General features: G+C 49.7%; 1 protein-coding gene and 1 long non-coding RNA gene across 2 annotated transcripts; one reads left to right on the top strand and one right to left on the bottom strand.

Moving 5' to 3' along the window:
- Positions 1–284: 284 nt before the first annotated feature.
- MRPL54 (mitochondrial ribosomal protein L54) lies at positions 285–3,474 on the bottom strand. Its single transcript, XM_074939156.1, has 3 exons — positions 3,344–3,474; positions 2,004–2,160; positions 285–648 (listed from the first exon to the last, which is right to left on the bottom strand). Exons 1-3 carry the CDS (start codon positions 3,441–3,443, stop codon positions 516–518), a joined length of 390 nt encoding a protein of 129 aa, XP_074795257.1. The 5' UTR covers positions 3,444–3,474; the 3' UTR covers positions 285–515.
- A 396-nt stretch (positions 3,475–3,870) lies between these two features.
- Positions 3,871–6,480, top strand: LOC141977834 (uncharacterized). The gene is made up of 3 exons (XR_012636291.1): positions 3,871–4,153; positions 5,202–5,461; positions 6,035–6,480. It is a non-coding gene; the product is annotated as an uncharacterized LOC141977834 (long non-coding RNA).
- The last annotated feature ends 8,145 nt before the right edge of the window (positions 6,481–14,625 follow it).

A 14,625-nucleotide genomic window follows, 5' to 3' on the forward strand; every position in this document is an offset into this window, starting at 1 on the left:
TAAGGCCAGAAGGGACCATTGTGATCATCTAGCCTGGCCTCCTGTGCCAGCCATCTATCGGTCGGACGGCCGTGTCTCCCCTGATTTATTTCCTGACACCACCTTGCACAGAGTAAAAGTTACCAAGAGCTTTGGGTTGAAAGAACACTGGGTAACACCACTGCCACTCTGATTCAGCCCTCGAAGGGAGCCGATGACCCAGCGATGCGCCGGATGCCATGGAGAGGGGGATGCATGAAGATTTGAGCCCTGGGTAACAGGGCTCAAATAACAGGACAGACCCACCAACGCTGTCCAGTTACGGCCAATGATTTATTGTCGTCAGTATTCAAAGTAAAAATAAGAGACTCTGGCCAGGCGGAGGTGCCAGCTGATCCCAGTTCAGGGGCCCGCCCAGCTGCATCTGTTTTCCATCTCACAGGACACGTCCAAATCCCACCTCGAGCCCCAGTGCAGCATCCTTCCCAGGCCCGGGGGCACAGGAGGTGCAGGGGTGTCACCATACAGGCCCCACCCTAAAACTTCTTGCTCTTGCTCAGTTTGTTGCGGCGCCAGGTATTGTGCTTCCGCAGGAGCCTCCAGTACTGGGGCGTCTCAGGGTCCAGCTCCTCCAGTGTCTTGGGGGGGCCGAGGTGCATCTGGAAAAGCCTGGGGACCAATGCACAAGAGAGAGTGAGTTTCTAGGTCAGGCGGGATCCCTTAATCCTGACCCAGGTGATGGGATGCATCAGCCCGCTCAGGTTCCGGCTAGCTCCTGGCCTCATGCGGTCACTTGCCATCAAGCACGCCTCATCATTTAAAGCGCCCTAAGGCTAGCCAGGGTCACCAGAGCTGGGCCAAATTTTTTGCACAAAGCTTTTCTGGTGAAAAATACAGATTCAGCTACATTGAAAAGTTTCACAAACGCGCACCAAATTGCTTTGGTTGGGAAGAATGATCCCATTTCATTTCCACCTTTTCAAAACAAAATGGTCTGATTTTTTTGGTTCCAAGCGAGGTGGCATGTCCAGCTTTCCTTTGGTTAAATAATAAAAAATGTTGAGAAAGACAAGATCAAACCAAAATGTTTTCTTCCATCTGAAATGAATATTTTTCCTGCTTTTCAGAATTAGCAGCAAACCAGAAACTCCCCCTACTTGCTCAGCTTGGCTGGTCAACCCCCGGCAGATGGGGGAGGAAGGACCCCTGCTCAGGGCCTGATCCCACAAACACGTGGGACTAAGCACTGGCAGGGTCTGGCCCTCGGAGGCCACAGGGCGGGACGCTGCTTGGTTCTGCAGGGGGCCACGGTTGCCGGGATACAGCACAAGCATTGCAGGTAGCTAGAGTCAGACACTGACAAGTGCAGGGGTGCCGGGGGGGGGGGGGGGATGGAGAGGGGGGGACGACACCTTTGTAGAGGGGGTGACAGCTCTGCTTGTTTATTATTTCTATTCTGGTGGCACTTAGGAGCCCCAGTCATGGCCCAGAACCCCACTATACAAGATGCTGTACATTATTTATTAGGTGTATTATGGTAATACCTAGGAGCCCGAGTCGGGGTCCAAGATCCACAGTGCTAGGGCTGTACATTATTTATTAGGTGTATTATGGTAGCACCTAGGTGCCCCCATCGTTACCCAGGACCCCATGGTGCTACAGGGGCTCTACATTATCTATTAGGTGTATCACGGTAGTGCCTAGGAGCCCCAGTCATGACCCAGGCCCCCACTGTGCTAGGGCTGCACAAACACAACAAAACACCCGGACCCTGCTCCAGGGAGCTCACAACCCGAGTTATTCAGCAACTTGCTCTCCCCTTTTAGCTGTGAGGCACAATATATCCCATAAACCTGATTTAACCCCATGTTAGAGACTGGCACAGCTAGGTCCAAGGTCTCGCAGGGAGTCAGTGATGGAGCCAGCAAGGGAACCCAGCAGTCCTGGCTCCCAGGCCCCTGCTCTAACCACTAGTCTCCATGTGCCTCGAGTGGCTGGGAGAGGGCAGACCAGGCTTCACCCACCAGTCAGGATACTCAGAGTCATCCTTCAGAGTCACCTCTGGGCCCTGTCTGTAGAAGTTCACTCCCATGGCGTGCGTGGTGAGCAGCACGGGGTCCTTGCACACCTCCGGGCCTTTCAGCTCCTCCTTACTGAAGCCTTTCCCTTTGGCCTTCACCGCTGCAGAGACAAACACAGATGTCAGCAGGGCGCCTGGCCGCCTCGGCGCTGGGGGGAGGCACCGGACTATTGCAGGGAGCAGCAACGGTCCTACCAAATTCCTCCGCCTGCGATTTCCGCTTCACAGGGGGCAGAGACCAAACACTCTTGCTACACAAGTGAGCGGCTTTGGAGGCACGTCCACTGACTCGGAAAACCTCAAATGCTCCACAACTGCACCACTCGACCCTCTCACTTTGACTCCCCATAAGCCCAGCCCCCGGCAACGCAAGGAGCAGAAGCCTGTGAATTTCTGACGTGCCCGTCACCGTGACATCAAGGCAGCTCTCAGTCCAGTTAGGGTCACATTACCTCCGAGAGTCTAGGCCACTGTGTTGCAAAACAATGAACCTCTCTTGCTGGGACAGTCGGAGTGGGCATATTAAACCTCCCACCCCGCTGATGTCCAAACACACTTGGGAGGACCTCAGCGCAGAGCAAAATGGGCAGCAATCTACGAGGCTCGTAGGATGCCATCACTACAGCACGTGACCCCTCACAATCTGCAGTGTAGTTATCTTCCCAATGCCCTGGAGGTAGGACCCCCCTTTTATAGGTGAGGAACTGAGGCTGGCTGCCTGGCCCAGGGTCACACAGGTCGTCTCTGGCTCCCAGGTCTCCCAAATCCATGGCTAGTGCCCCAAGTGCTGGACCAATCCTACCTCCTCTCGCCCCCAATGAGGTTGGTATTATGGATTTGCAACATGGGGAAACTGAGGTACAGAAGGGGAAAGAGAAACTCGCCCAAGAGGCTGCAGAGGTCCGCCAGCAGGAACAGAACCCAAGAGTCCTGACTCCCAGCTTGCACCCAGGGTAGATGTTCCTCCCTCACGGGCAGGGTGAAATCTCGGTGGCAGGGGATTGCTCTGAAATGAAACCCAGCCAAGGCTGCGCCCGGGGGCGGCTGGCGTGAGAGCCGCAGCCTGGACACAGCCACACAATGGAAACAGGGGCCAGCGCCCCCTCTCCAAGCCCGCTGCTCCCAGCAAGCAGCGCTAGGGCTGGAGGCCCCAGGGGGCTGTCGGGAGCAGGGCCACCCGACCTAAGCCCGGGGAGGGCAGCAGGGAGAGCCCAGCTGAGTCCCAGCCACTCAGTGCACCCCAGGCCCCCAGCAGCCAGCGGGAGGGCTCGGCCCCACGCTCACCTGCTTTCTTGGCATAGCCACGAGCCAGCACCCTGCAGAAGGGGCCGGCGCCCGGGCAGCGCCCAGCCGCGAGAGCCCGCACAAGCGCCCGCGCTGCCATGGGCCCGCTCGCCCCAGCTGCACGCGCGGGGCTGCGCGCGGCCTTCCTCACGCGGGCACCGCGGGGCGCAGGCCTGGGGCAGGCTGGGATTCGCAGTCGGGCCGGGACCAGGGAGCATGCTGGGAGGTGTAGTTCATTCACTCCCCTCCCCTCGGCGGTGCAGGCCGGAGATGGCGAAAGGCTCTTTCGGTGGCCCGAACTGTGTTTCCTGTAAATCTGCTCCTGTGGATTAATGGCAGTTTAAATTCGGATTGTGCCCAGTGCCCATGGGGAGTGACTAGGGTCTACACTGGGAGTTGAGGTCGAATTTAGCAGCGTTAAATCGATTTAACCCTGCACCCGTCCACACGACGAAGCCCTTTTTTTCAACTTAAAGGGCTCTTAAAATCGACTTCCTTACTCCACCCCCGACAAGGGGATTAGCGCTGAAATCGGCCATGCGGGGTCGAATCTGGGGTACTGTGGATGCAATTAGATGGTATTGGCCTCCGGGAGCTATCCCAGAGTGCTCCATTGTGACCGCTCTGGACAGCGCTCTCAACTCAGATGCACTGGCCAGGTAGACAGGAAACGGCCCGTGAACTTTTGAATCTCATTTCCTGTTTGGCCAGCGTGGCGAGCTGCAGGTGACCATGCAGAGCTCATCAGCAGAGGTGACCATGATGGAGCCCCAGAATTGCAAAAGAGCTCCAGCATGGGCCGAACGGGAGGTACGGGATCTGATCGCTGTACGGGGACAGGAGTCCGTGCTATCAGAACTCCGTTCCAAAAGATGAAATGCCAATATATTTGAAAAAATCTCCCAGGGCATGAAGGACAGAGGCCATAACAGGGACCCAAAGCAGTGCTGCGTGAAACTTAAGGAGCTGAGGCAAGCCTACCAGAAAACCAGAGAAGCAAACGGCCGCTCCGGGTCAGAGCCCAAAACATGCAGATCTATGATGAGCTGCATGCCATTTTAGGGCGTTGTTAAGGAAAAGTTAGCACATGTGACTCCATTTTGGTTTGGGGCCCACCATTGTTTAAATGCCAGCACAGCATACACCAGGAGGAGTGATCCTTAGATACTGAATCCCTGTGAAAATCCTCCTCCTTGTCTCCAGCCTGCCTTGACTCCCAGTATCTGGTTTTTGTTAGTCTCTAACTCCCTGTCTCTTGGCCTTGATGTGAGGCCTCCCATTCTGATAATAAAAGTTACTAATGCATGGCTTTAAAACCATGCTGTGTAATTAACATACTGGTATAGCACGAGGAATGCACCAAGCAGGGATAGGTGGTAGATAAGACAAGGGTTTGTTTATTGGCTAAGGTTTCCGATGCACGAGGGCAACATGCTTTGCTAAAAAGTATATAACCTTTGTATAATCTGTATTCAGGGTCCCCTCCTGGCTAGCAGGGGGGCACCACGCTCGAGCGTAATAAACTTAGTGCCTTTTGGAAACTCTGCAGTTGTGGATTTTATTTCTGTGCCTCAGCCTAGATTCGAACTGTGCGTGTCCTATCAGGTATAATTCGCAGCACTTGTGTGCGTGTCCTAACAAGGTGTAATTCGTAGCACTTGTGTGCGTGTCCTACCAGGTGTAATCCGTAGCACTTGTGTGCGTGTCCTATCAGGTGTAATTCGTAGCACATGTGTGCATGTCCTACCAGGTGTAATTCGTAGCACATGTGTGCATGTCCTACCAGGTGTAATCCGTAGCACTTGTGTGCGTGTCCTATCAGGTGTAATTCGTAGCACATGTGTGCGTGTCCTATCAGGTGTAATTCGTAACAGCGTTCAGCCACCACTACCCCAGCCGTGTTGTTTGACTCCTTCAATGGAGATGGAGGCAACACAGAAGCAGGTTTTGGGGACGAGGAAGATGATGATGAGGTTGTAGATAGCTCACAGCAAGCAAGCAGAGAAACCGGTTTTCCCGACAGCCAGGAACTGTTTCTCACCCTGGACCTGGAGCCAGTACCCCCCGAACCCATCTAAGGTTGCCTCCCGGACCCACCAGGCGAAGAAGGGACCTCTGGTGAGTGTACCTTTTAAAAATACTATACATGGTTTAAAAGCAAGCAAGTTTAATGATTAATTTGCCCTGGCACTCGCAGCTCTCCTGGATGTACTCCCAAAGCCTTTGCAAAAGGTTTCTGGGGAGGGCAGCCTTATTCTGTCCACCATGGTCGGACACTTTATCACTCCAGGCCAGTAGCACGTACTTGGGAATCACTGTAGAACAAAACATTGCAGTGTATGTTTGCTGGCGTTCAAACAACATCCGTTCTTTATCTCTCTGTGTTATCCTCAGGAGAGTGATATCATTCATGGTAACCTGGTTGAAATAGGGTGCTTTTCTTAAGGGGACTTTCAGAGGTGCCCGGGCCTGCTGGGCTGTTTGCCTGTGGCTGAACAGAAATGTTCCCCACTGTTAGCCACGTGGAGGGGCTAGCCACGCGCTGGGGGGAGGCAAAATGTGACCTTGGAACGAAAGCACATGTGTGATGTATATAATGTTAACAGCAAGGTTTACCGTGAAAGAGTGTACCCATTGTTCTATAAAATGTGTCTTTTTAAATACCACTGTCCCTTTTTTTTTCTCCACCAGCTGCATGTGTTTCAAGGATCACAGGATCTTCTCCTTCCTAGAGGCTAGCGAAGATTAGAAGGCAAAAAAAACGCACTCGCAATGAAATGTTCTCTGAGCTCATGCTGTCCTCCCACACTGACAGAGCACAGACGAATGCGTGGAGGCAGACAATGTCAGAGTGCAGGAACGGGAGGAGAGGTGGCAGGCTGAGGAGAGTAAGTGGCAGGCTGAAGAGAGGGCTGAAGCTGAAAGGTGGCGGCAGCGTGATGAGAGGAGGCAGGATTCAATGCTGAGGCTGCTGGAGGATAAAACCAATATGCTCCAGCGTATGGTTGAGCTGCAGGAAAGGCAGCAGGAGCACAGACCGCAGCTACAGCCCCTGTGTAACCAACTGCCCTCCTCCCCAAGTTCCATAGCCGCCTCACCCAGACGCCCAAGAACGTGGTGTGGGGAACTCCGGCCACCCAGCCACTCCACCCTAGAGGATTGCCCAAGCAACAGAAGGCTGGCATTCAATAAGTTTTAAATTTTAAAACTTTTAAAGTGCTGTGTGGCCTTGTCCTTCCCTCCTCCACCACCGCTCCTGGTGCTTCTCTCCTCCACCACCCCTCCTGGGCTACCTTGGCAGTTATCTCCCTATTTGTGTGATGAATTAATAAAGAATGCATGAATGTGAAGCAACAATGACTTTATTGCCTCTGCAAGCGGTGATCCAAGGGAGGAGGGGAGGGTGGTTAGCTTACAGGGAAGTAGAGTGAACCAAGGGGTGGGGGGGTTTAATCAAGGAGAAACAAACAGAACTTTCACACCGTAGCCTGGCCAGTCATGAAACTGGTTTTCAAAGCTTCTCTGATGTGCACCGTGCCCTCCTGTGCTCTTCTAACCGCCCTGGTGTCTGGCTGTGCGTAACCAGCAGCCAGGCGATTTGCCTCAACCTCCCACCCCGCCATAAACGTCTCCCCCTTACTCTCACAGATATTGTGGAGCGCACAGCAAGCAGTAATAACAGTGGGAATATTGGTTTCGCTGAGGTCTAAGCGAGTCAGTAAACTGCGCCAGCGCGCTTTTAAACGTCCAAATGCACATTCTACCACCATTCTGCACTTGCTCAGCCTGTAGTTGAACAGCTCCTGACTACTGTCCAGGCTGCCTGTGTATGGCTTCATGAGCCATGGCATTAAGGGGTAGGCTGGGTCCCCAAGGATAACTATAGGCATTTCATCATCCCCAACGATTATTTTCTGGTCTGGGAATAAAGTCCCTTCCTGCAGCTTTTGAAACAGACCAGAGTTCCTGAAGATGCGAGCTTCATGTACCTTTCCCGGCCATCCCACATTGATGTTGGTGAAACGTCCCGTGTGATCCACCAGTGCTTGCAGCACTATTGAAAAGTACCCCTTGCGGTTTATGTACTCGCCGGCTTGGTGTTCCGGTGCCAAGATAGGGCTATGGGTTCCATCTATGGCCCCACCACAGTTAGGGAATCCCATTGCAGCAAAGCCATCCACTGTGACCTGCACATTTCCCAGGGTCACTACCCTTGATAGCAGGTCTTTGATTGCGTTGGCTACTTGCATCACAGCATCCCCCACAGTAGATTTGCCCACTCCAAATTGATTCCCGACTGACCGGTAGCTGTCTGGCGTTGCAAGCTTCCACAGGCCTATTGCCACTCGCTTCTCAACTGTGAGGGCTGCTCTCATCTTGGTATTCATGCGCTTCAGGGCAGGGGAAAGCAAGTCACAAAGTTCCATGAAAGTGCCCTTACGCATGCGAAAGTTTCGCAGCAACTGGGAATCGTCCCAGACCCGCAACACTATGCGGTCCCACCAGTCTGTGCTTGTTTCCCGAGCCCAGAATCGGTGTTCCACGGCATGAACGTGCCCCATTAGCACCATGATGCCCACATTGCCAGGGCCCGTGCTTTGAGAGAAGTCTGTGTCCATGTCCTCATCGCTCTTGTCACCGCGCTGATGTCGCCTACTCGCCCGGTTTTGCTTTGCCAGGTTCTGGTGCTGCATATACTGCTGGATAATGCGTGTGGTGTTTAATGTGCTCCTAATTGGCAAAGTGATCTGAGCGGGCTCCATGCTTGCCGTGGTATGGCGCCTGCACAGAAAAAAGGCGTGGAAGAATTGTCTGCCGTTGCCCTGATGGAGGGAGGGGCGACTGACGACATGGCTTACAGGGTTGGCTTACAGGGAATTAAAATCAACAAAGGGGGTGGCTTTGCGAGAAACAGAATGGCCCCCTCAAGGATAGAACTCAAAACCTCAAGGATAGCACTCAAAACTGGGTTTAGCAGGCTGTTGATTTCACGGATGGAGGGAGGGAGGAGAAAATGAGTACAAAACAAATCTGGTCTATTTCTTGTTTTGAGACACTTCATCTATCTTTGTACATCTTGCTGGCAGTAGGACTGCTAGCCATCATCATCTCATGGGTGCTCGGCAGAAGACGGTGCAGTGTGACTGCTGGCCATCATATTCTGCTGGCTGGAGGTTAAAAGACAGTGCACTGCTGGCAGGACTGAATCGCCATGAGAGGAAACTTAAAAGGGAAATGACCTGGCTGAGTCACTCCCATGTCTGCCCAGGTGCCCCTGACCTCACTGAGGTCAGTTAAAAGAGCACCCAGGACTACGGTGACGACAGCTACCAGTCATACTGCACTGTCTGCTGCCAAAAGGCAATAAACTGCTGCTGTGTAGCAATGCAGTACCGTGTCTGCCAGCACCCAGGAGACATACGGTGACAGTGAGCTGAGCAGGCTCCACGCTTGCGGTGGTATGGCGTCTGCACAGGTAACCCAGGAAAAAAGGCGCAAAACGATTGTCTGCCGTTGCTTTCACGGAGGGAGGGAGGGAAGGGGGACCTGATGATATGTACCCAGAACCACCCGCGACAATGTTTTAGCCCCATCAGGCACTGGGATTTCTACCCAGAATTCAAATGGGCGGCGGAGACTGCGGGAACTGTGGGATAGCTACCCACAGTGCAGCCCTCCGGAAGTCGACGGTTGCCTCTGTACGGTTGCCTCGGTGGACGCACTCCGCCAACTAAATGCACTTAGAGCATTTGTGTGGGGACACACACAATCGACTGTATAAAAACGCTTTCTACAAAACCGACTTCTATAAATTCGACCTAATTTCGTAGTGTAGACGTACCCTAATGCGCTAGTTCTGGGGGGAGGGATAGCTCAGTGGTTTGAGCATTGGCCTGCTAAACCCAGGGTTGTGAGTTCAACCCTTGAGGGGGCCATTTGGGATCTGGGGCAAAAATGGGGATTGGTCCTGCTTTGAGCAGGGGGTTGGACTAGATGACCTCCTGAGGTCCCTTCCAACCCTGGTATTCTATAATTACTGTAATGGTAAGAATCCTCATTAGTCATCACAGATTATTTTCTAAAAAAGGTGCTCTAGGAATTCTTTCAGGGCAGTGTTCTGGCCTGTGTGAGACAGGTCAGGCTAAGATGATCACAACAGTCCCTCCTGGCTGTGGAAGCTATAACAAGGGTACAGTAATTATTAAAACAATTAAGGATTTTAGTTCTGCTTTAACTGCAAAATGCAATGCAACTATGGAGTGGCAAGAACACCTTCATTTGTCATTATTACCTATGCGATTTATTATGAATATCACTATTATTATACTTAAGTGGGATGTCATAATAATAGCTTACATTAATTAATAATTATTATTTAATTTATTGCATCTAGTGCTGCAAACTCTCAGTGCAGGGGACTGGACTAGATGACTTATCAAGGTCCCTTCTAGTCCTACTCTTCTTTGATTTTATCAGGAGTTTCATGATATTTGGGGTTTTTCTTAAAGCCCCAGCTCCCAGAGTCATGTGATTACATGAGACTCTCAGCTTATGTTAATTGAGAAATGGATGTTTCTGGCCCTTGTGGTCGCAGGGGAGAGCTTGAAAATGGACCTCTAAAGGTGCAAAAACCAGAAAGCAAATACAGAGAAGCTACAATTTATTATTTTTGAAAATCTCATGATTTTTAAGCCACTCCCACCATTTGTCATTGCTCAGCAATACAAGCACCCAAAGCCTGATCATGCAAACACTGGCACTTGTGTGTGAATTTACCAGTAAGAATATAGTCCAGTTGAATCAATTGGCCTACTCATGCATCTAAGCACTTGCAGGATTAGAACAAGAGCGCAGAGCAGATTCTAGTTAGGAATAATCCTGGCCCCTTGCCTGCTCCAAATACTTATGCAAGTAAGTTTACGCTCCTGAGCAGACTTCTGGAGTAGCATTTCAGTCCTCTAGAGACTAAACTGTAGCATGGTGCAGGCAGAAAATGGGAGAGGCCATGTTGCCTCCAAAGCCCGAGGTCCATGTGATGGCAGGAAATTGTTTAGGTGAGATGTGCACAAATGATCCCAGCAGGCGAACCATGCCCCATGCTGCAGAGGAAGGTGAAAAAACGCAAGGTCCCTCCCAGTCTCCCAATTCCTAAATGGTGCTATGGGAGTAATATAAATAACCATTCATAATAAATCCCTTCATAGAGTCAGAGAGTCCAAGGCCAGAAGGGACCATTGTGATCATCCAGTCTGACCCCCTTAGAACACAGGCCAGAGAATGTCCCCAAATGAATTCCTAGAGCAGAGCTTTCAGGAAAACATCCAGTCTTGATCTGGCCTCCTAGGCAGACCTCTGCACCCATAAGGAACCCCACTGAGGTCAACTCCGCACAGACACAAGGACCCATCTGCACTGATCAGGTTGCAGGACTTTACTAGTGCAATTATCTCAGCCGTGCTATTTGACCCCATAATGCAAGGTACTAGCTTAAGAGCCAAACCTGCAATGCATCTTCATTAGATTTAGGACCCCAGTGGCACCATTTCAGATTTGCGGGGGGGGAGGGGCAATATTAACCATAATTCCAGGAGTTACTTAGGCACCCATAAACTCTAGGTTTTTTGCAGATAACTTAGAAATTGTCTGACAGAAGCACTGTATCTAATTCCTATATAAAGAAAGAAAAAATATATACAAACACCAGTTAAAGTCATATTTTAAGTTTATATGTAAATTTAGAACAATCAGGAGATAATACACAAAGATATTCCCAATTCCAAATCTTGAGGTATCATAAGAACATAAGAGCAGCCATATTGGGTCAGACCAAAGGTCCATCTAGCCCAGTATCCTGTCCTTCAGAGAGAATGAACAGAACAAGCAATCATCGGGTGATCCATCCCCTGTCCTCCACTACCAGCTTCTGGCAAACAGAGGCTAGGGACACTGTCACACTCAGAGCATGCGGCTACATCCCTTCCCATCCTGGCTAATTGCCATTGATGGACCTATCCTTCAGGAACTTATCTAGTTCTTTTTTTAACCCTATTATAATTTCGGCCTTCACAACATCCCCTGGAAATGAGTACCACAAATTGACTGTGCGTTATGTGAAAAAGTACTTCCTTTTGTTTTAAATCTGCTGGTTCTTGTGTTATGAGAAGGGGTAAATAACACTTCCCTATTCACTTTCTCCACCCCAGTCAAGTTTTTATAGGCCTCTCTCAGATCCCCCCTTAGTCGTCTCTTTTCCAAGCTGAAGAGTCCCAGTCTTTTTAATCTCGCCTCATACAGAAGCTGTTCCATCCCCCTAATCCAGTGGTTCTCAAACTGTGGGTCAGCACCTCAATGTGAGTCGTGACCCCATTTTAATGGGGTTGCCAGGGCTGGCGTTAGACTTGCTAGGGCCTGAGGCTGAAGCCTGAGCCCGACAGCTTCAGCCCTGAGTGTCAGGGCTTAGGTTACAGGCCCCCCGCCCTGGGCTGAAGCCCTTGGGCTTTGGCCTTCCCGCCTGGGGCAGTGGGCCTTGGGTGGGCTCAGACTTCGGCCCCCCTCCTGGGGTCGTATAGTAATTTTTGTTGTCATAAGGGGGTTGCGATGCAATGAAGTTGGAGAACCCCTGCTTAATCATTTTTGTTGCCCTTTTCTGTACCTTTTCCAATTCCAATATATCTTTTTTGAGATGGGGTAACCAGATCTGCATGCAGTATTCAATATTTGGGCGTACCATGGATTTGTATAGAGGCAACATGATATGCGCTGTCTTATTATCTGTCCTCTTCCTAATGGTTCCTAACATTCTGTTGGCTTGTTTGACTGCAGCGGCACATTGAGTGGATGTTTTCAGAGAACTCTCCATGATGACTCCCAGATCTTTTTCTTGAGTGGTAACAGCTAATTTAGACCCCATCATTTGTATAGCTGGGATTTTGTTTTCCAATGTGCATTACTTTGCATTTACTTTCCTATGTCAGTTTTGGAGCCTTAGTACGAGAATTAATAACTTTAATTGGTAAATAAAATGAATACAGAATATTTACTAAATATAATTGTCCTTATAACCTCACACCAATCACCCTCAAACACCCACGCACTTTTTTATTTTCATTTATATTATCGTCTGGAAAAATATAAGCAAGAAAATACATGCACTCTTACTTTGTATATCTCATTTCTCATTAAAAAGTTATGAAGTCTAAAGTAGTTGAGTTTCCTCTCAAACATTCTTCTAAAACATGGAATAACTAACAAATTAGAAAACAAATTTGTTTTGGCACTAGCTTAAAAAAAAAGAAAGACAAAAAGCTTTTAAAGTGATAATTGGAAAGAAAATATTACAACAGATTTGCCAACATAGGTTTCCTATCAGCTCTGACAGTTATCACCTTTTTCTAATGGAAAAGTGTTTTCTTTTCCTGTTAAGATAGCCAGTAATTAGAAAGAAAGTCTTAACTATTGTAATCTGTTTATACAATGCATTTACAAATGACTGATCTAAAAGCCTGTTTTAGCTTCTGGAAACTGTTCAGTTCCATAATGTAATACAGGAATCCTGAGTATGTATGTACAGTGACCCAGCTGGATGATTATTAACCGTGTCTTAAAATATAAAGTGACACTATATGTCTTAAATTTTATTTAGAAAATTTGCCCTCTAAACAATGTCATTTTCAAGGGCTTACTCAAATATTAAGGAAGTTAATAAAGAAACCTGTTCCAAGGCTATTAGCCAGGATGGGCAGGGATGGTGTCCCTAGCCTCTGTTTGCCAGAAGTTGGGAATGGGCGACAGGATGGATCACTTGATGATTACCGGTTCTGTTCATTCCCTCTGTGGCACCTGGCACTGGCCACTGTCGGAAGACAGGATAGATGAACCTTTGGTCTGACCCAGTATGGTCATTCTTATGTTCTAAGGCTGTAACAGCCTTGTAGGATTAAGAAAGAGCCTTCCAGGAATTGTAGAAAGTCTCAAGAGTCCATAGAATCATAGAACTGGAAGGGACCTTGAGAGGTCATCTAGTCCAGTCCCCTGCATTCGGGGCAGGACTAATTATCTAGACCATTCCTGACAACTGTTTGTCTAATCTGCTTTTAAAAATCTCCAATGATGGAGATTCCATAACTCCTCACGCAATTTATTCCAGTGCTTAACCACCCTGACAGTTATGAAGTTTTTCCTAATGTCCAACCTAAACCTCCCTTGCTGCAATTTAAGTCCATTGCTTCTTGTCCTATCCTCAGAGGTTAAGAAGAACAATTTTTCTTCTTCCTCCTTGTAACAACCTTTTACATACTTGAAAACTGTTATCATGTCCCCTCTCAGTCTTCTCTTCTCCAGACTAAACAAACCCAATTTTTCCAATCTTCCCTCATAGGTCATGTTTTCTAGACCTTGAATCATTTTTGTTGCTCTTCTCTGGACTTTCTCCGATTTGTCCACATCCTTTCTGAAATGTGGTGCCCAGAACTGGACACAATACTCCAGTTGAGGCCTAATCAGCGGGGAGCAGAGCGGAAGAATTACTTCTCGTGTCTTGCTTACAATACTCCTGCCTGCTAATACATCCCAGAATGATGTTTGCTTTTTTTGCAGCAGCGTTACACTGTTGACTCATATTTAGCTTGTAGTCCACTTTGACCCCCAGATCCCTTTCCGCAGTACTCCTTCCTAGGCAGTCATTCCCCGTAGACTAATTTAAGAAAGAAAACATGTTTTATTTTCTGATTGAGAATCAGAGCTATGTACAATCATTTCCTCCGATTTCCATCAGGAGCAACTGAAATGTCTAAAGACAGCACTGACTGTGACACGGAAAATAAAACTGATCAGCTTTGTGGGAGAGACTTAAGGAGATCAGCACTCACCAGGTCTCAGCCAAGGCTAGGCAGAAACTGCTCTCTCCTGGCTTTCATCCTGTCAGCTGGGTGACGGGGAGCTATGTACCCACATGGAGGGCTTTGAGTGCCCCCCTGGTCCAGGAGCTGCTAGCGCGGCTGCTGGCTGTGGGCACGGGCTGGCGGGGGGTGCTAATGGGTGCACAGGCTCTCAGTTGCCCAGCCGGAGGGGGCATTGGAAACCTCACTAGACCAGCTCTGCGCAGGGGTGGAGAAGGACAGAACCATGCAGACAGCTCTCCAGTGCGCGGAGCCGGCGGCCCACACAGCCAGGGAATGTACATTTCCCACCACCCAGAGCCGGGGGGCCAGCCCTGTCAGCCAACAGCGCTTCTAGGGCCCCGGCTGCGGGTTCCTCCGCAGAGCACGGAGCCGCAGCTCGCT

This window comes from Natator depressus, chromosome 25 (assembly GCF_965152275.1).
Source record: "Natator depressus isolate rNatDep1 chromosome 25, rNatDep2.hap1, whole genome shotgun sequence".
Lineage (NCBI taxonomy): Eukaryota > Metazoa > Chordata > Testudines > Cheloniidae > Natator > Natator depressus.